Genomic DNA, 22,780 nt, shown 5'->3' with positions numbered 1-22,780 from the left:
GTTTTAAATTCCCCTTTCTCATTTAAAATGTCTTTGTAGGATACAATTTTTTCCAAGTTAACAACATTTGGATGTATCAATGCTTCCATTGTAGAAAGCCAGACTATAGGTATTTTCCTATAGTTTTGTGATTTAATTTTTTCCCATACTAAAAGTAAAGCATTCCTCACATAGTGTCTTTGAAAATATCTGTGTACTGCACTCCTTCCATACCATAGAAAGGCATGCCACCCTAATTGAAGATCATGGCCCTCCAGTAGTAGTAATCTTCTATGCCTCAAGTTTATCCATTCTTTTACCCATGAAAGTACAGATACCTATACAACTCCCAATCCAGTAACCCAAAGCATAGCATTCCAACTTCTGACAATAGAGATTATCATGATTGTGTCAAAAAGAGTTCTTGGACTGAAAGCCATTCATTGATACATGGAATACAAGTACTCCTCGACTTACATCCACAATCGGGGCTGGAATTTCAGTTGCTAAGTAATGTGTTCACACCACTGGTTTTGAATTCAAACCACTTTACCATGGTCATTAAGTAAACACCACAGTCGTTTAGTGGCATCATGTGGTCATTTAAATTAATCCAACTTCCTCAATTGACATTCCTTATCAGACACTAGCTGGGAAGATGAGAATTGCAATCACGTGGCCACAGGACACTATAATCAGTTGTAAATAGGAGCCAGTTCTCATGCCCAAATTGCGATTATGTGGCCATAGGGGTGGTGCAATAATCAAAGCTTTGAGAACAGGTCATAACTCACTTTTTTCAGGGCTGTTGTAACTTTGAACTATTGTTAAACAAATAGGTGTAAGCAGGAGTGAAATACCACCAGTTTGCACCGGTTCGGGAGAACCGGTAGCAGCGGCGTGCATGGTTTGGCAAACCGGTAGCGGTAGCAACGTGAAGCTCCGCCCACCTGCCCGGACGTCTTTACTTCCTGGTATTAACCAGGAAGTAATCTGTTTCTGGCCCTCTACGCATGCGCTGTTCTGCCCCAGCTACGGACCCCAAAGAACGCAGCACACACGAAGTCTGTACAAACCTTAGTTTACTAAATTAAATCAGTCTTTTTCAAACAAAGGCTGTTTGAAAGAATTAACTTTCTTAACAGCCTACAAGAATCCAAAGAATAAATAATCGTAATCTTACTATGGTTTGCAGAAACCCCAGAAGCAATTTGCAGGAAACTGATAAGAGAACTAAAATCAAGACGCGAAGGAGAGTGAATGAAGTTGTTCCCTGCAAATTGCCTCAGTCGTCGTCCTTCCTTAAATAAGCTAAGGGAGTGGCCAATTAGCCCCAAGCCTTACTCTCGAGGAGACCTTCTCCTGAGGAGCCACTCCTGCCTTTTGGCAGCTCTGCGCGCCCGTGCATCGAGAAGAGGCTCCTTCTCTTCTTCCTCTTCACTTATAGGAGCTTCTGGAGGTTCTGAAGGCCCTGGCTGAATCCCCGCCTCTGGCACCACATCTTCTCCAGCCTCCTCATTGTCTGACTCGAGTGCCAGCTGCACAGGCTGCTGGAGCAGCACCACACCTGCCTCCTTGCTGTCGGAATCAGCTACTAGCTGCACAGGCCGCTGATGGGCCACAACATGCGCAGAAGGCTTTGCACATACGCAGAGGGTCCAAAATTGCATGTGATATGCGCGCGCGCAGAGCACGCACTTCTGAACCAGTAGGGAAGGTAAGTAAATTTCACCCCTGGATGTAAGTTGCTGACTACCTGTAGTTGAAAATAAATAACACTAGACAACCCTGTAACCTGTTAGATCATCCTCTGAGAAGAAAGTAGCATAGTCCAATATGACCAGAATAAACATTACATTTTAGGCTGAATTTTAGGCTAAATTTTCACCTCGATGGTGGATGAACCCAGGATCATCTGAGAAGAGATGATCTTATTATACATTATACATAGAAAAATAATTGTCGTGGCAAATGAACTTCAATAATAAGTTAATAGTTACCTAAAAATCATGGGTGGACAAAAAAGCAGTGGGAGTGACTTCCGACTTCCTGCTGGCTTCCCCATTGACTTTGCTTGTGGGAAGCTGGCAAGGAGCATTAGAAATTACAATCATACAACCATAGTAACATTGAAGCAGCTTTGTGAATAAAAGTAGTCTGAACATTTTGGAAATTTAATTTCACAAAAGTAATGGGTCCCAGATTTTTTACGCATCCTTCAGTTAGCACATTTTAGATGCCTTGATTCAAATACTATTGCAGTATAAAGCACGATTTGGCCTAACTTGAGAGTACAAACAGAGAAACAGGTAAACACCATGAGAGTTTCTGTAGTACAGTATATGAATACATATAATTTTCCAGGTTTGAAAAAAATACACAGATAAAAAAGATAATTTATTAGTTAAACCTATATATAGTTGGGCTTTTTAAAGTAAATTCTGGTGCATTTAATACACTATTTATATATTCTGTGATAGATTAAGTTACAGTATATCACATTAGTAGATGTTTTGAAAAGTAAAACAACTTGCATGCTTAGAATACAAAATTAAACAAACAAATAAAACCTACCTTCAAAGGACTGTTTGCCTCTGTTTACCAGTTCTTCAATAGAATAACTTGCTAATTCCCCTCGGGCATGCTTAGTTTTGCAATAAGTACATGCATTCAGACACCTGGAGAAAAAGCATGTATATTATTTTACGAATACATCCACACAAATTCAGATTATGAGACCTGTTGCTTTGCTCTTCAAAATGTATTTATAGACAGCTATTGTAGTTATACACAACAGCACATTACTGACAAATTGATCCTTTCAAAATCAGGGCCTATATTGCCTCTCAAAAATCATTTTCTTAATAATTGTGTAAACTTTTGTCATCTTTGTGCTATTCAAACATTTGCTTGCATGGTGGATAATTTAAATTTAGCCCAGAGCTGCAAAAATCAGATCAATCACTGAATAGCAGCCAAAGTTAACATTTTTTTTGTCTATGTAGGTCTAGTGGCCATCTAGATTTTTGCCTCCCAGATCAGATGATCCCAGACTTGGAGTAAAAATATAATAACAATAGTAAAGCTAAGATAAATATTTTTAATTTCTTTAAACAATTTATTACATGGGATATTAACTCATAATTAGTCAATGTTAAATATGTATGGTCAACTGCCTAAGGATCTTAAGTACTGTATGAGGCAGAACAAGTAGTAGATGCTAAAAATAGAATTTTGACATACTGTGTAGACAAAAATAAAGTATCTTCAATTTAAATGAACTTCCAATGCCCACTTAATTCTTACCAACGAGCACCAATCCTATAGCTTTAAAAATATGCTTAGAAATTTCAAGTGTCAAAACGTTTATGTGTTATGTGCTTTAATAAAATTAGAAAATAGTGAAGATGAATCACTGAAGTCTAACAGGAGCATAGGTCTTATAAGAAGGAAATGAGCAAATAAGAGGCAGTGAAACGGCAAGAGGTACATTATTCCTCGCTGCTTAAAGATGAATTGTTTTGGAGTATTTTGTTTCCAGCCCAGTTTCATTATCATTATTAATGATCATAGTTGACTGGCATAATGGGGATATGATCATGCAAAACAGAAACATTTATTTTCACAGTTCTGATTGATGTTTTACCTGGTCTGCTTTCTTCCGTACCTTGAAAGCATTATGGATATAGGATTGGCTCAACCAGGGGTGGGCAACTATAGCAACTTTACTACAGCAACTTCAACCATGCTGGCTCAGGAATTCTGGGAGCTGAAGTCCACAGTGGTAAAATTGCCATAGTTGTCCATTGCTGGGCTCAGCTTTGTTGTCTCAATCAGCTGCTGACATAGCAGTTGATTATTGCCAAATGAAATATTGACTATTGTTAATTAAATGCTCTCAATTCTACCTCCTTGTACTTGTAATGTTAAAAGAAGTAGGGAAAAGTCCTCCTGGTTCCTTTCTTTCAGAAGCCAAGGCACAAGTGGGCTTTTCTGCTGGAAGTTGTCCTCCAAATCATCATCAAACCATTACTCAGCAACCCTATTCTAAAAAGAAATAACAGAACAATAGAAAAACAGAGTTGGAAGGGACCTTGGAGGTCTTCTAGTCCAACCCCTTGGCTCAAGCAGGACACCCTATACTATTTCAGACAAATGGTTGTCCAGTATCTTCTTAAAAACCTTCAGTGTTCAAACACCCACAACTTCTGGAGGCAAATTGTTCCACTGATTAATTGTTCTGTCAGGAAATATCTCCTTAATTCTAAGTTGATTTGCTCCTTGACTAGTTTCCATCCACTGCTTCTTCTCCTGACTTCAGGTGCTTTGGAGATTATCATCATAGTAATTCAAATGCATAATAGTAATTCAAATAATCATCAATGTTGTTCAAATGCAAACGTTATTGTTAGGAAGGCAGTTGCGGAAGCCAGGACGAGTACAAAAAGGATAAGAAGAACGAAGAGAAGCATGAAACTGTAAAACGAAGGTGTTATGAGAATCTTAATTCCAAATTCCAACTTCAGAAGAGGGTTCCCTCTCTGTCGCAGGAAGCTGACCACAACGAAAAGATGATCATGTCAGTCACAGCCATTAAGCTAAGGAATGTAGCAACTGTAAGAAGCTCACTCTTCAACTTTCTTAGCCACAAACTATTCTGTTCTAGGAAGATATATCCACCTCAAAGGCCTACATATTTCATGTTGCGTTATAACTCATAAGACTTCCTGCCTTCTGTTGTGTTTCCTGCCTTTTAATTTTATGCAGGGAACCTAGTTAACATGCAGTTTGGAAACAGCAAATACTAATACAAATTGTGTAACCGGTGAAGTCTCCATGCACTGTTATGACACTGTTATAGCAGTAGGTCTGATTCTAGATCAAGCAAAAAAAATTCTCTAGGCCCAGAAATTTAATACTGCTACGTGATCAAGTATTCTGGGTTTATGATAGAGCTCCTACATACTATGGAAGATAAGTGGACACAACAATCTTGTCAGTAGCTTTGTCCAGGTCTTGATTACCTCTTTTAATGATGATATCTGGTCATCCCTGTTCATTACCATAAAAATGTGTAACATCATTTACTTAATTATGCCATTCCATAACTCACTTTAAATGACTAAACAAATAAATGCTGCAGTTACTATTTTAAGTTTCTAAAGTTCACAGATGTCATGATGTTGAAAAAGGAACCCTTACATCATTGAGGCCAACTTACTCATTAATGTTAAAAATTTAGAAAAATGTAAACCTTAGCACTGAATGTTATACAGAGAATCTTGGATTGGTTCAAACCATGATATTCTTACAAGAGTTCACAAAGTAACTTTTTGGTTTCATTGCAAATTATGTAAAACTCCTGAAAACAGATAATATACTATGAACACCAAGTTTTTTGAGATCTGGATAAAAACCATGTATTTTTAATGTACAAATCTTACAATGACTATTCTGCCCAGGGCTTAATATAATTCTTAATATGATTACTGAGAAATGTATTTCCCAATAATTAGTTATGCTTATTATATTTACTACAAATATAATAACTATTAAAAAGAGTCAGTTTGTTAAATATTTAGTACTTCAGTGATTGCATTAATTATTAATTGAATTAATTATTAAATTAATGTTTACAATATTAAATGTAATAAAAGAGCCAGTTTGGTCTAGTGGTTAAGGTACCAGACTAGAGATCAGAGGATTGGGAATTCTAGTCCCTCCTTAGGTACAAAGCCAGCTGGGTGACTTCAGGCCAATCACCCTTGCTGAGCCCACAATGTCAGGCTTAGGTGACAAGCCAGTCTGCCAATTCCTGTCACAATCAATTGATTAACACTTGGTTGATCCGGGGAAAAAAAAGGATCCTGATTGCAGGAAACTACTAAGACGGGAAAAATACCACAAGATCACTCAATTTTATTATTAGACTTTTGGTTCAGTGTTCATAACAGAATAATATTCAGAAATTTAGCATTCTTTTCATGATTGACGTTCTGATAGCAACACAAATCAATTGTAAAGTCTAAATCTTATGAAATTTTCTCAACATTTTAACATAACAATGCCATCAAGTGCTCAAGATGAGACATAAATAGTTATTTGGCAGCTTGAAGCTATAAAAGATATCAGGTCATGTGAATAAGATGTATTTAAAACTGGCATGAATGAATTATTAGTATCTGATACCCAAATCCAATTTCTAAGATTTATGGAGCAAACTCTAAGAGACCAGCCAAAAAACCTTTAAAGGGATTGAGAAGAAATCCAGCTGCAATTAGAAAGTACTTTTAACATTTTGTTTCATTGTCATGAAAATCGGTAATGGAGCCTAATAATCCCTATATAAAATAATTTGCATCCATTCATCCATTTCATACCAAAATGGGAGTTCCATTATAATGTACATCTGCAGAAATAAGCAGAACAATAATGTCTTCTATCTATCTCTACTTTTTGTGTCTTTCAGAAAAAAATGTAGGCCTTCTTGGCAACATTTATCAACCAAATGCACATATTAAACTGTAGGAAGTTAGCACCCACCCCTCTCCTAGGAAAATGAGATATTTTAGGAAATATTAAAAGGGCAGAATATTTCCCCTAAAAGGGAGGCAGAAACTCCCCCACACACACACACCTTTGCCAATGGGCCATTAAGGCTTGGGCCAGTCTATTCTACATAACAAAGACCTACCTCTTTCAGGCAGAGCCATAATAGGAATCCCAAAGCCCTTTCATTACATCATCACCCAGCAAGAGTCAACTAAGCCTGGGACTCAAAAGACAACCTACAAAGTTATCCCTGCATAGCCCCATGGGAGTCTGACAACCAATCAGAACACAAGCTCAAATTCAAAGCCCAACAGAGGGCATAAAAAACCCAGGCACTCTCAGCATCTCTGCCCTTTTTTTGCCCAGGATCTCAAGCCATGTGATCCTGTTCACCAATAAACCTTCTTTCCAAGCAACTCCCATGAATCCAGTGTCTTTTTCCCCATTTGGAACTGAACCCAGATGGACATTTCTTCCAACAAAACCTATAAGGATGCTGAACTGAAAATAATTACAAAAGGTTTTCATTTTCCAGCCTGATACAGCAAGAACATATTAAACAGTGAGGTTCTTCTGGAGTAACAATTTCTGCTAGTGATAAAAAAAAATCTATCCTTGGCATTTGTGTTTATAATTTTAGGCTCTACAAAGTCCTCCTTTCATTTCTATTGTTGAGGGGACCAATTGCCTGAAGTAGCCTTAGATCACATATGGTACTGTAACAGCTACTTCCCTGCCTCTTTACTGTTCCACATTTTTTAAAAAAAAAATTCATTTGAAAATGTAACATTTATTTATTTATTTGGTTGTTCAACTTTTTTTATAGCCACCTGTTTCAGTAAATGACTCTGAGTGGCTTACAATTCAGAACATACATTGGAATTAAAAGTTTAAAAAACAATTTTATAGGGTTGCCAGGTGTCCACTATTTGAGCAGACAGTCTGCTTTTTTCTCATTATGTTCACTATTTTTTTTCACAAAATAGTGGACATTTTTTTTTATTCAAAAGCTTTATGATGAAATGGTACGTAATCTAAAGCTGTACAGTCTAAGAGAATAAGGATAGGAGAATCGCGTTTTGTCTTTTTTTTCATAAGTTAGAATGAGACAAAGTTCGAATATCCATTGAACTCGATTCTCCGAAAAAATTAATGATGAGATTAAAATAAAAATATATTATAAAATTATGTACAGTTCACATTTTAAAAATGTATTGTAGCTTGTGTCGATTGACCTAAAATGGCGTGTTAAAATGTTTGTAAGAAAATATATAATTTAATTGTAATTTTTTTTGTTTTTTTACTACTTAACCCCCCCCCCCTTGTCCGCTATTTTTTGGAAGCAGACCTGGCCACCCTAAATTTAAAATAATAAAATTGTTGATATTATTGCTACTGTAGTTTAAGTAATAAACAATATATATTTAAAATATATATTGCTTATTACTTAATAATTATATTATTATTATATATTATTATTATATTATTATATACTTTTATATATAGATATAATTATTATATATATAAAACTATATTAACAGAGGTATTGACTTTTTACAAGAATTTGTAACACTGTGGATCAGAAAAGGAAGCTCAACATGCTTTAAATGAAGGGCACAGAGGAGAGGAGAGGAGAGGAGAGGAGAGGAGAGGAGAGGAGAGGAGAGGAGAGGAGAGGGGGCCTGCCCTGGCTGAATCCACCCAGTGAATATACTTTCACGTATGGGTTGCCTCATCCCTTTTGTGGTATTCCATTGGGAGGGAAAACCTCTCTATTTCACTTGGCTTTCAGCCTGCTAGTTAGCAAATTGGGAGTCAGTCCGCTGCATTACTGATTGGCATTGTCTTTTTTTCAGCATTATTTATTTACATTAACATTATATATTATGTTATTATTTGCATCATACAATATTTTAGAGTTATTTATTTAAATGATGACATCTTAAAAGATATCATCAACCGTGCCATGTGAGATGTTGAGTGCTGGACAGATCCTAAGCTAGTCCAGTTGGTTCTCAACCTACACACAGCCCCTTTACATTGTAAGAAACCAAGGACAGTCAGAAACATTGGCAGATTACAAGACCTAGACAAAGGACAATACTTCCAAGTTATACTTAATGAAAAACTCACCAGCAATTTACCACTTGCAGGAACCTGTTCTGGAAAGTGGATGCAGTTTAAAGGTGTCACCACACAGACTGTGCTTGATGCAAAAGGCTGGTTTGATAAAAACCACAAAATCATTTCAGCAGCCCTGTAGGCCAAGAACAAGGCCTATGCAGACTGGTAGATCGATCCATCATCTGTCTCAAAGAAAGACAGGTTTAAGCACCAGCAATCTAAAACACAGGCAGACTTGCAAGAAATGCAGGATGAGTAGTGGCAGAGGAAGGTCGACCAGTGCAGAGTCATGCATGCCACCAGAGAGTTCTTCAGCACCACAAAGTCAATTCATGGTCCTTCTAAATCAAGGTGCTCTCCTTTGCTATCATTGATGAGTCAAGCCTAATCAAAGATCACGAAGGACTGAAAACCATTGTGCTGAACATTTTCGCAATTTACTTCATGGCAGTGGTGAAATTCAATTTTTTTTTTACTACTGGTTCTGTGGGCAGGGCTTGGTGGGCGGACAGCAGAAGGATACTGCAAAATCCCCATTCCCTTCCCACTCCTGGGAGAAGGATATTGCAAAATCTCCATTCCCACCCCACTGTGGGGCCAGACAGAGGTGGGATTTGCCAGTTCTCCGAACTACTCAAAATTTCCGCTGCTGGTTCTCCAGAATCTGTCAGAACCTGCTGGATTTCACCCCTGCTTCATGGGTTATCCAACTGACCATGATGTATTTCAGCAGATTCCTCAGCTCTCAGTCTTGGCTGTCCTAGACTTGCCTCTCTCTAATGATGAGATCAGGAAAGTGATCTCACAGATGACCTCATAGAAAGCAACTGGACAGGATAACATTCCTGCTAAGATCTACAAAGCATGTGAACTCAAACACTTTATAGACCTTTCAAGATATCTTGGAAGACATTTGGTCCACAGATGTCTGATGACTTCCATGATGTTCTCATTGCTGCTTTCTATAAAAATAAGGGAAGCAAATCTGACTTCAGAAATTACAGAGATATCTCACTGCTGTCCATTGCAAGCAAAATCTTTGTCCGGATTTTCCTGAACAGACTTCTCATTATCTTGGAACGGAACTCTCAGAGACAGAGGGTGGCTTTTGACCACAAAGAAGTATAGGAGACATGTTATTTGCTTTGAGGCAAGTCCAGGAGAAGTGCTTCAAGCAGAATAAGCCTCTTTACTCTGTCTTGACTAAAGCAGTTTGCACTTTAAACAGGGAGGCTCTCTGGATCATCCTGAGACATTATGGATGCTCAGGAAAATTTGTGAAGTTGATTCAGCTACTCCACAACAGAATGTCAGAACAGATTTACAATGGTGATACATAAGCTACATTTGCTCACCTTGACTATATCCTAGGTTAGTTGAAGTTGTGGACACAAGGAATGACCTATTTAGCTGCTTCTTTTAGCAAAGTTGACCCCAAAGATGTCCTGCCTGCCATAAACCATTTATACTGGTTTGTGAAGATCAAAAATTGGTTTTGGTCTTTTCCAAATTGGCTTCCTAATCAGGTCTCCTCTGAATGGCCGATAAGTTCTGTGCATTACGTTTGATGCATTGGTATATTATTTTTTATAACGTTTTTCAGGTTGTTATATACTGTTAATATTATGCATGCTGCCCTGAGTCACATATCACTTGGAAGGCTATATAAGTTAATTATATACATGCATGCATGCTAATTAAGGGATACATTTCTTGGCAGAACTAGAGTACAACATGTTGGGGCCAGCTCTGAATGGAACATTTACCAGCTGCAATCCACTGGACATCTAGATGAATAATCAATCTATACAGGAGATTTCAATGAGATGATAAACACAATTAGCATGCCACTGCGATATGCTCCAGCATAGATCAAATGGCCATATCTTGCTGTTAAGATACTGTATATGCAGTTGTTCCAGTTCAGATACTGTTGATTCAATGGAAAAGAAAAACAGAAACTGGGAAGAAGCAGACCACATTTTTCTGATTGCTAAATTAGAGCTGGGTGTTTCAAGTTTTGTTTCAATTCGATCAAACTGTCAATATATGAATGCAACATAAGTAAAGACATGGGTTGTCTTATTTTTATTTATTTTTTTGCACATATATACAAGCTGAAAAGACATTCTTGAATACATTTTTTTCCTGTTCCTTTTATTGATACTCCCCTCTCCTCTTTTATCTGACATTCTCAAAATTCACCTGTCTCCTTTCACCATCAACACCCCGCTTTGTTTATTGATTTCTTTCTTTGTAGAAGCTAAATGTTGTAACTTCACAATCCTAGTCAAACACCGCTCCATTTCCTCACCTTAGCAAATTGTTTTTTCAACAAACAACCTTGTATTTATTTGGATGAGAACTTTTAATGATTGGTGTTACCTGAGAGGGGTGAATAGTAATTTTTTTTTTAAAAAAAAAAACAGTTTCAGGATGATCAATCTACACGAAGAACAAACAGGGTGCATCATTTATGGCACAGAATAAATGTGGCATTCATAAATTGTACCTGGAATGAAACAATTATTCAAGCCCAGCTTTTTTCTATTTGTATTTTCTTTCTCAGCCTTCTCCATTCCTTTTTTTCTCCCTGAATTAAGAAAATCCTACATTTTTGATATGCTATTGGTTAGAAAAAAAGTCACATCAAAAAGTCACATCTATAGTAAAGCAATGAATCTGTATTGTTCTGTACAAGAAGGGTTTTAAACGTATTTGGAAAGCTAATAATGAAACAAAGAAAGCTATGATCAGCCACACTTTTGTTGTTGAGCAACGCACTTAGTAAAACAAGGAGGCCTCTGAGACAACTATAACAGTGTTACAAAAAAACTCAGCTGAATGGTAGACTTTTGCCTGCGATAAGACCCATTGTTTTCACTTCCTCAATGGCTTATGGAAAAGGGCCAGTTAAAGTGGTGAAGTCTCGCAGGAAACATTAGGCTATAGTGATTTCAGAAACATATAACAGGTTCTTGGGATAAAAGGTATTGTTTTAAGACTGGTCAAAACATCCGGGGGGAGGGGGGGAGAGGTGAAGAGTTTTGTGTGAGTGGGCAGAAGTTTGGCAAGCTTAATTTAGACAATCAAAGATAGCTATCAGGCTTGCTTTAAACAAACAAACAAACAAATAATTGCATAAAAGGTTTATGTTAGTGGCCTTTGTGAGAACACAGCTTCTGAATTGTGAGGGGGAAGCGATGGCAAAAAAATAGCACTAAGTAATCAAAAACACAGCACTAAGACGATTAAAGTAAGCTACCTTACCAGGCTCAAGGTTGACTCAGCCTTCCATCCTTTCAAGGTAGGTAAAATGAGGACCCGGTTTGTGGGGGCCATAAGCTGACTTTGTATAAAAAAGAACACCGCTTAGGGGGGGCCCGAAAGCCCTACTAAGCAGGTATATACAAAAGTATGAAGGTTATTGCTTAACGCATTGTAAGCCACCCTGAGTCTCCGGAAAAGGACGGCATATAAATCGAATCACTCACTCACTCACTCACTCACTCACTCACTCAATCAATCAATCAATCAATCAATCAATGAGAAAATGTCTAGAATTTGCACTAGTCTCTCCTACAGCAGTGATAATGTGAAATGGTTCCAGGCTGTAGCACACTAATAATACAGGTGAGTTACTAATGTTATATTTTATAAAATAAAACGAGACAAGTGTTCCCGATAACTTGGTTTTTATGATTTAATCTAAATTAGTAATAGCCAGAAGAGGTTAGCAAATCTACAATTCAGTTTCATATGGAAAAAAATATTGAAGCCTATTCTAAAAACAGTTCTTCTGGGAAGAAGTATGCTGAACAATTATATTCTTGAGAAATCATGCATAACTCCAGAAAAACATGTAGTGCTTTAAAAAGCATGCTTCAAGCTTGAATTATTAGGCTCCACATCAAGGTTTAATCACACTCTCCAGACAGTTAATCCTGAATTCAGCTCACGGCTAGACTTGATGGAAGATTTCCAGATATGACTTAGGTAGTCTAGAATCATTATTGCAAACAAGAACAGTGCTTTGGTGCAACAACTTGCCTGGTTTTGCAACAGTGGCAAATATCTGTTGCTCAGGTGTAGGATGAGGGTAGAGGTTCATTCTCCAAACTTGTTGGATGGTTTCCGAACGTTTTGCTACCAGGCTAGGTAACATCTTCAGCAGAGTTTAGAGGATGTCAGTGTCCTGTTTATAAGGGCTTCAGGTGTGGGTGTGTTAAGTGAGGGTCTTGTGATAGGTCTTGTGATGGCTCATCAGTGAGTCTTGTGATGGGTCTTATGATAAGGTGATTACCTCAGGTCAGGGTCATTGGGAGGTGAACTGCTGGTGCCGGGAGGGGGGGAGAATTGTGTGGGTTGGTTGAGGGTTGGTGCTGTCTCTGGTTGACCGTGCGGTTGATTTGGATTCTGAGGGGTTCGTAGGCTGGTTGTAGGTCAATGTGGCTGTTGATGGAATTGCTTGTGGACAGCCAAGCTCACACACACACACACAAACACACACACACACACACACACACACACACACCAGTAGTTCACCTCCCAATGACCCTGACCTGAGGTACTCTCCTTATCACAAGACCCATCACAAGACTCACTGATGAGCCATCACAAGACCTATCACAAGACCCTCACTTGACACACCCACACCTGAAGCCCTTATAAACAGGATACCGACACTGACATCCCCTAAACTCCACTGAAGATGTTACCTAGCCTGGTAACAAAACTTTCAGAAACCGAATCACAAGCTCGGAGAATGAATCTTTACCCGCAATTTGCCTGGTTTCTATAGTAAGAAGAATTGAGAGCCTTATGGTATCTGGGGTCTAGAGTACTCTCCATCACTTAGATGGTGGCCTTGGGCAGCTCAGACATGTTAACATTATCAGGAACAACTGATTCCCAGCTTACTAGTTTTGGCCTGTACATCTTTCCTATTCCCTTCTCCCTCTGATTCTGAGGTATCAGAAGGAGGTGCTTTTCTCCTACCTTCTTCTGATTAGGGGAAAATGAAAGGTATTGTATTCTATTTCCCTGTTTTCTTTTGCTGTAGTTGATGATACCTTCTCCCTTTCAAGACTTTCCATTCCTCTCTCCTGCCTGAAAGGGGTGAATTTCTATTTCTTTTTACTCTTGAAAATATTTAATATCTAGGTAACTCTTCTAAGGAATCAAATACTGCAATCTCCCTGGCCTTCATTGAGAGTTCACAATAGACTATATCACAATTTCTTCCTCTACCCAAGATGTGATGACAGGACAGAGGTCCATTAGGGGAATATTCCAGAAAAGGACAAAAATAAATGTACTGTCAGTGTGGTTTAAAGATACAAGTAAAAAGATCACAGGACTTCTTTCTGTGCAATTAATAGTGAATAGGGTAATTCTTTCTTCTTAAATGGCTGTGTGAAGGAAACCAATCTGATAAAAAGCTAATTATATCTTTAATACCAAAGTAGAGAATCCCCAACAACACAATGAGCAGAGCCTATATAGAAAGACTTGGCATGATTCAAGACTGGCAACTTACTTGGTGGCCTTGGGCGCATCTTTCATGTTTACATTATAATCCTCTAACCTCAATACCTTTAACTACCAGTTCCTAACTCACCAACTTCAGCCCTTACCACAATGATTATAATCCATCTTTCTAGAAGCATGACACGAGTCAATTAGAGAAATATTCCAAAAAGCTTACAATGTTGTGTGGTACTCTGCTTTCCAATTTTTGCTTGGTTCCTGTAGAAACAAGGGTCTCTAAACTTGGCAACTTTTAAAACTTGTGGACTTCAATTCCCAGAATTCTCCAGCCAGCTGACTAGAGAATTCTGGGAGCTGAAATCCACAAGTCTTAAAGTTACTAAGTTTGGAGACCCCTGTGGGGAGGAAGCGAGACTTAAATGAAGTACTGCACAGGAGACGAGGCCATTCCCCTAAATGCATTATTGGCATTAGGAGCAGGAAGCCAGAAATCTAATCCCAGCCAGCCAATCCTAAACTAGCAATCTGTTCCAACAAGCCAGTTGCTCATATTAAACAGTTGGTCAGCAGCCTCAGAAAAGATCCAGGGAGATACCCTTTTTTTCCCTTGAACAACAAATATCTAAGTTTCAAATCTTTAAAAAAAAAATCTTACTGTATTTTCAGTCCTCTAATGCCATCCCCACTCTGAATTTAGAACTGCCTTTTTAGGAATAAGGAATAGAAAATCTGGCATAAATATTGACAGAACAGATCAGTATGGAGTAATATATAACTAACTTCAGTCCTTGGGAGGACAAATGTGAGGCATGTAAAATATTTTTTTTTTAAAAAATAATTTTTTTAAATTAACTTCGAAGATACTCCATTGATCCTGACATCGAATAACTATGATATTTTTTTGTTTGCACCTGTCTTGCCATATCTTTTCATGGAGTTGCTAAACCCTCTGTCCAACTGCTTTCAAACACCTTGGCCTATTTTCAATTTCTCTATTAAGTTACTTAAGCCTGGAAACATCCCAGGTCACCTACTGATAAAATTGCCAGAAATAATTGCTTACACATGTTCACATTTACTCCTGGGACATGGAGAAGAAATATTCTTACACGCATATAATTGGCCAAATCAAGCTTCCAACTAGTAAGATAAATCACAAAATATATTTCAGAAAATGCTTTAGGGTGTTACTTTCCAGCCAACAGTCTAAAAATAGCAAAATACTACAATGAAGTTTTGAATAAAAATGGACAAAAAAAATCAGCTTCAGTGTTTTAATATACTACAGTATATTAGACCATATTACTTGAATCCAGTGGTGGGTTACTACCAGTTCACCCTGGTTTGGGAGAACTGGTAGCGGCGGCAGCAGGAGGCTCCGCCCACCCGCCTGGACGCTTCTGCGCATGCGCAGAAGAGTTGCGCACACAAGTGCATACACGCACGAGCAAACCGGTAGCAAACTAAATTGAAACCCACTACTGCTTGAATCCACTCAATTCTGACTCATGATACTAATGTAAACAGATGACACTGGTCATTTTGGTGAATTAAGTTATGGTGGAAATTGGGTGGGAGAATACATGAAAGAGAGCTTATTTAAATGGAGGAGGAGGAATGAGAAGGAGAAGAGGAGGAGGAGAGGGAAGAAGAAGAAGAAGAAGAAGGAGGAGGAGGAGGAGGAGGAGGAGGAGGAGGAGGAGGAGGAGGAGGAGGAGGAGGAGGAGAAGAATGATGGGTGAAAAGATAGAATTTGTTTACCTTCTATTTTAACTTATTCCTAGGTCAGGAAGAGATCTGTGTTCTATTAGACAAGTGATTCTTAAAAGATGGTCTAAGGATTCCTGGGAATCTTCCAAGACACTCAGAGGTTCACAAAATCAATATTATTTGCCAAATATTGAAATTATTTACAAACTTTAAAATGTTACTCTTCTCATTACTATTTTTATTTGTTAAAAATATAGGCATTTTCCTGAAAAATACTTACGTTAGTATTCAGTGGGTTTTAAATTGTTATTTTTATGATTCAATAAATGTTTTACAAATATGCCACTTTTAATTTTTAATATGCTAAAAATCAATGCAACCTGAATAACAAAATCTCTTTTGTAGTCCTCCATAATTTTTGAAAATAGGAGGGGTCCTAAGAGGAAAATTTTTATGAAATACTGTGTTAGGCAAATGTGACCAGCAGGTTAATAAGGGAAGATTTAAACCTGAAACTAACAGATTAGGGAACCTAGAAGCATATACTGTATAATAAAGTTAGATAATTTGCTATTTATCTATGGTATCTACCTGAGATTCATGGCCTCTCTTGCCATTTTACGCCTATTTAAGCCATTTTAAGTCAATTTTGGCTATTCCTTTCTACTGTTCTACTTTCTCTGCCATCTGTCCTGATTTATAAAATGACTTTCTCTGGAAAGAGAATCTTGCTTTACCTTTAAAATATCTGTGAATCTTCAGTGAACCCATTTCTTTGTGCCTGGTTAAAAATTACTCTCACATTTGAATACTACTTAACTTAAAAATTATTTTACTAATCATTTATACATGTGAGATAAAATAATCACAATGTGTTGTATCCAGCACCATTTCCCGTTGTGGTTTTGAAAATGGTTAATTTCACATTTTTAATATAAACTAATCTTATAAACATTAAAGAAAACCCCCCACCAAAGCCATTTAAAATTTTGCATTCTGAAAAGTAAGCGGACCCCACACAACTTTTACGGAACAATGTGGCTTTTCCAGCAAGCAGTTCCTTGTAAGCCCAACAACAGCTGGTAGGGGCTTATCTTCCTGTGTGCGAGATCCAAACATGGTCCCAATTGCAACAGCTGTTTTATACTTTCAGCTTCCATTCAAGTTATTCTTATACTGTAAAATGATTCCACTGACATACTTTGGATTTTACATGCAAAAGGTCCACTTTGACTTCAGGCCAGGAGCAACTAACTTAATTTTAGGTGTATTTATTTTTGTAACTCAAGTTCTCTTGAATGTTTTACTTGAATGTTTTACTATCATTCAGCCAAGGCATCAAGAAACTATATAATAATTATTATTTACGCTGCCAACATCTAATTACCTTCCTTTTGCTTAAGAAAGCTCCTAATCCATACCCCAATATTTTACCACTTTATTTTGACAGTCTGTTTTGTAAACAGTTATTCCTATCGCCATCCTGGATCATCAAAACTTTATGTGTGCTGTCTTGTTGCCAGAATATCTGGTTGGAGGTACAAAGAGAGTTCAACGTAACCAATATGTAAGGATTAGACAAGCAAAGAGGAATCATCTTCTCAGTGTCCTCAAGCCTCTTCAACCCAGAGTGAACGTGGGTTTCAAAAGGTCTGGCTTAATTTATTTCTATTTATAGAAGCCAAGGGCTTGCTTTTCTCTATTAAAACTGGTTCTCTTCTCCCTTTTGACATGTTTTAGGAATAAAGTTAAATCGATACAAATATCAGACAAGAGGGGATGGGTCCATTTATTCTCAAACTCTGGAAAGTAGCACAATGAATCAAACACAATCCAATTTGCGGAAGATTTAAGTATATGCCAGCAAATGAGGGCAGTTTATCAAATGAAGACGGAAAACAGACTGGCAAGGGCTGCCCAAAAGAGATGACTAAGCAAATGTGCTGGGGTTTTTTTGTAAACACACTCCCAGCTGTACTCTCGGTCTACCAGGAACTCTCGTTCTTGAGCAAGAAGCTACCTTGCTCCGAGATAACTAAGCACTTTAAACATAGCACATAAACACGTATGACTCACACACTAACCTCAAAGCATAAGAATATTAGACATTCTGGGACACAGAAAAGACATCAAGTCTGGCTCCAGTCTGCAGTGTAAAAAGTTTCTGGGACTGCCAAATATGTGCAATTTGTTAAAAAAGTGGATAAAAGTAATGAGTGCTACATGCTTGGCTTTTGCAGGAACAGTTCTACCTCCCCCAGTATCTTCAAAATGACTTTTAAAAATAATTTTTCAGGTCACCCCTATACATAAATATATGTCAGTATTTCCTTAACTCTAGGGAAACTGTACACTGGGCATGTGTACATCTGCCTCATCATATAAAAACTCTATAAATCATGCTTACCCTTAAAGGAGTAAAATCACTTCAATATATAAGTTCTATATATATGACTTTTACCCTTAAAGGAAAACAACAGCCTGCAAGCTGAAATGAATCATCATCAGAGGAAAATAGAGAAGAACGGTTAGATTTAGACTTAGAGTATCTTTATTGTCACTTTGAATGTACACTAATCGGCATACTTTAAAATGAAATTACGTTGCATACGGCTCTCAAAGGGTCACCACCTCCAATATACAGTACACAAACAAGACTAAATAAATACGCATATACCACTTATTATATGACACAGAGAAACAACTTAGTACAGTTCGGATGTATACATGTACATGGCGAGAAAAACGAATCTTGCGAGTTTACCAGACAGATGGCATAGGGAACAAAGCTGTTATAGAATCTTGTAGTCTTGCTCAACAACTCAATGCAAGGGAAGGGACTCCAGAACATTATTTATTCTTTTCACTTTTTAGAAACTCACAACTTAGGCATCAAATTCAGGCTCCTATGTGAGCAGTATCATTAAGAAATAAGACTAATACCATAGGAGAATGATTATAACCACACAGGCGTGCAAGGTTTCAAGGCACTTTCTTGAGAGAGCCATACTACGCTAATGGCATCTCCTCCAAACTTTGGCTGAGTTCAGCATCCTCTGTTACCTGTGTATAAACAGCTGGAGTAAAAGGAAATGAAATCCTGAAAATAAGTTATTGCCTTTCCTTGTGACTAACCTAACTCTTGCTTATGTTCTATGCATGTTTTTCTGAAGTCTGATTATTTGTACAGCATGAGCTGTGGAGATACAAGTAAGGAATGTCATTATATATCTAGATTCCTGAGTAGATATATGATCTACAATAGTAGTGAGTAGGGCGTAGTCTCCAAACACACACACACACAAACTTCCCTCCTTTCTCCACATATTTAATGGAAGTTTCCTCTCTCTCCCATGTGTCTGAGTATTTAACTGCATATGCTTTATGCCCAAGAAATTCTTAAGTCAACTCAGATTGCTGAAATTCAGTGGGTCAAACAGATGAGAAAAAGGAGGCATGGACAACTGCCTGCAACTCATTTTGTTTTAAAATTTATTATTGTTATGTCTTACCTATATTGACAAATCTATTTGCCTTGACTAAAATGCAGCTTGAATTGATGTCAGCTAAGTTTGACACCAAATTATACCAAATTTTGGGCAAATGCAAAGTTACAACCCAAAATTGAGATATGGTCTTTTTTTATTAATTATTTTTATTTTAAAAAAATTTACAAAGTAAAAACAGTACAAATTTAAAGAAAAAAGAGTATAAAGAAAAGTTATAATAGGGAACGAAAAAGAAAAGAAAAGAAGGAAGGAGCAAAAGGGATATAAAAGAATAGTTTCCATTAGAAATGCATTCATATTCTGTTCTGTCTGAGGTTACATCAAGCCTTCAATCTTTTTCTATTCTACCATTTCAAATAATGAAACCGATAAATCAGATATTTATTTTTTTCCATTGTGAACAAAAAGTCCACAAAGGGTTTCCAATCACTAACAAATACAGCTATTTGCTATCTCTATAAACTCTGTTATCTTTGCTAACTATTCCTCCATTGTGAGTATTTCAAATTCTTTGTGCATATAATAATCTTGCTGCAGTTGCCATGTACAAAAACAATCATCCTTAAGTATTCTCTAGTTAAAAATGGAGATATTTTCTTAAAATAGCCAGTGTCATCCATTTAGATTTGAATAATTTTAAGGCAGGTCATGAGTTGTCAATAGAGTTTTTGCATGAATGAACACAAATATAAGAGTTTTTCCACTTTGCAATGGCTATTTATCTTTGATACCATGAATATTGATGCATGTTACTGATGCTACTGCGTGGTTCAAAATATCACACTTCTAAGAGTTAAAGACAGTTAGGAACACTCACTTCTCTATTTGAGATTTTTAAGGATGAATAAAGAAGGGAATTGCGGTAAATAATTTTATAGCATGGATGAGTCACAGTTAGGGTAGAGCCCTTAAGGCCAATGTGACTAAACCAGCCTAATTTATAAGATTTAAATTTAAATGACGTACTCTAAACATGATTAACTCTCATCAAATATTATGAAGTTCAGGTTTTGCATGTTTTAATCAAAACTTACATTCAAAGTGTGTGTTCGGGGTGAAATAAATGTATGTTAATTATTAAAATGCTACTGTAATACATATTTATCATCAGGATGAATACTTGATTGATTGCTTAGGAATGTCAGAATCTTACCCAGCCATGCATCCTTTCATCTAAAATGTGGGCTGCTCTTTCCAAGCAATCCGAAATACAGATTAGGTTTTGGTGCTGCTATTTACTTAGAATCTTTCAGCAATTTAAACAGTGGTGCCCCAGGGGTGCTTTTTGCAAACTCCAAAACTGCACTGCAATGGAAGCTGTCAAATTATTTTTAGTGTCTGGAGGAAAAACAAGGTTGACTCTATTCCAGGCTTTTGAGAAAAAAAAAAAGTTCTCAAAGTTGAGCTATATTTTTCTCATGGAGAGATAAAAAGGCACCCATTTTGCTGATCTTAGGTCCAACTTCTGCCGTACTGGATAACCTGTGACCTATGACAGACTGTGTTGCTCTGATGGAGATGGGATTGCAATTTGCTCTCAATTTGGGTAGTGTTTTTTTGGGGGGGGGCTGTTTTCCATGTCATGTAGGCAGTGAGAAGGTTTTCAGACGTCTGAACAGGCAGGTCTGTTTTTTAGTGAAATTTTATATAGGGCAGATCTGTTAAGATCTCTGCACCCGGAGGCTCCAACTGGCGCAGAGTGCGGCTGCACGGGTGGTTATAGGAGCGACATGGCGTTCCCATGTAACACCTCTCCTGCGCGAGCTGCACTGGCTCCCGGTCGTCTTCCGTGTGCGCTTCAAGGTCTTGGTTACCACCTTTAGAGCGCTCCATGGCTTAGGACCTGGTTACTTACGGGACCGCCTGCTACTATCAGTAGCCTCCCACCGGCCAATACGCTCTCATAGAGAGGGGCTCCTCCGGGTGCCGGCAGCCAAACAATGTCGACTGGCGGCCCCCAGGGGGAGAGTCTTCTCTGTGGGGGCACCTACTATCTGGAAGGAGCTCCCCCCGGAGATACGGAGGATCCTGGCTCTACGCACCTTCCGCCGCGCTCTCAAGACCTTTTTATTCCATCAGGCTGGCCTGGCCTAACTGTTTCCCTTTTTTCCCCTTTTAAAACGTAAATTTTAATTCGTTTTTAATTTATTGGGGTGTTTTAAATCTGTTTTCGGCCAAATCGTTTAATTCGATTTTATTCAGTTTTAAACGTTGTATTTATGTTTTTTATCCTGTGGCTGTTCACCGCCCTGAATCCTTCGGGAGTAGGGCGGTAGACAAATCAAATAAAACTAAAACTAAACTAAAACTAAAGCCAAGGGTCTCCAAACCTGGCAACTTTAAGACTTCTGGACTTCAACTCCCGGAATTCCTCAGCGAACTGTGCTGGCTGAGGAATTCTGGGAATTGAAATCCACTAGTCTTAAAGCTGCCAAGTTGTGTTGGGCAATGGAGGTGGTTGTGTTTGTGCTACATAAACTGGAAATGTTGCATATAAATCAAGGACAAGGACAGAAGCTGATGGAGAAAAGCAGGCACAGGGCCTGAAGGAAGGATCTCTGCAGGAAGGACAAATGGCCAGCTGAAGGACGATTAGGAAGGACACAACAGGAGCCAGCACGGGCTGGCTTTCTATGGGGCTCAAGGAAGACTTATTTTTCCCCTCTTGCCCTCTTCCTCTCTGTCAGAGTGCGCACAGTATGACTATTTTGAGACAACCCAGGAGCAAAATACAGTAAACAGAGTTTTGTCTTTCAAATAGTGGTTTATCTACAAGGAATATATACATACACGTACTAGGCAAAGTCAGGCAATCAATCATCAACTATAGCATGGAAGCACACACGGAGAGAGAGACGCCCTCACAGGGCCTCACTTATATTACAGCCTCTTAAAGCATATCAGCCCAAAAATCTTGCTAACTCATTCCCTGCCTTATATCTTTATAGCACCTGGTCAGCTCTTAAAGTATTTCCCTTACACTCTTTAAGTCACACAAGACTAAGAGAAGTACACCAAAGCTACTTAAAGGAGTTAATAAACACATTAAGAGATGGAGCAAGTAAAAAGTAGCTACTATTGGTTATGGCTCTATTTTCATGAAGATGTTGGTTTCTAATTTATGTTGACTTATTTCATACTTTTTAAGTCAAGTCATATTGTATTATCTAGCCAGTTTGCTCAAGTTCATGTGCACTGGTTGTTTGAAAAAGTTAGTCTAATCATACTATGTTTCCCCCAAAATAAGGCTGCATTTTATATTAATTTTTGCTCCAAAAGACGTGTTAGATATTATTTTCTGGTTAGGTCTTATTTTCGGGGACATGTGATACTAAATGCATCCTATGATCTTAACTGGGGCTTATTTTGGCAGTAGGGCTTATATTATGAATCGTGGTGGTGCAATGGTTAGAATG

At 37.9% G+C, this 22,780-nt stretch overlaps 1 protein-coding gene across 2 annotated transcripts in view; it reads right to left on the bottom strand.

Moving 5' to 3' along the window:
- Nucleotides 1–22,780, bottom strand: part of CDKAL1 (CDKAL1 threonylcarbamoyladenosine tRNA methylthiotransferase) — a 312,732-nt gene that overhangs the window by 188,110 nt on the left and 101,842 nt on the right. For both annotated transcript variants that reach the window (XM_034429250.3, XM_034429252.3), the window contains one exon: nt 2,554–2,657. In XM_034429250.3, the coding sequence (XP_034285141.2) occupies nt 2,554–2,657 (104 nt within the window). The remainder of the gene's footprint in view (nt 1–2,553; nt 2,658–22,780) is intronic.

Source organism: Pantherophis guttatus, chromosome 3 (genome assembly GCF_059756535.1).
Source record: "Pantherophis guttatus breed Tessera chromosome 3, ASM5975653v1, whole genome shotgun sequence".
Classification (NCBI taxonomy): domain Eukaryota; kingdom Metazoa; phylum Chordata; class Lepidosauria; order Squamata; family Colubridae; genus Pantherophis; species Pantherophis guttatus.
Note: the sequence above shows the minus strand (reverse complement) of the source record. Positions and strands in the feature narration are given on the sequence as shown.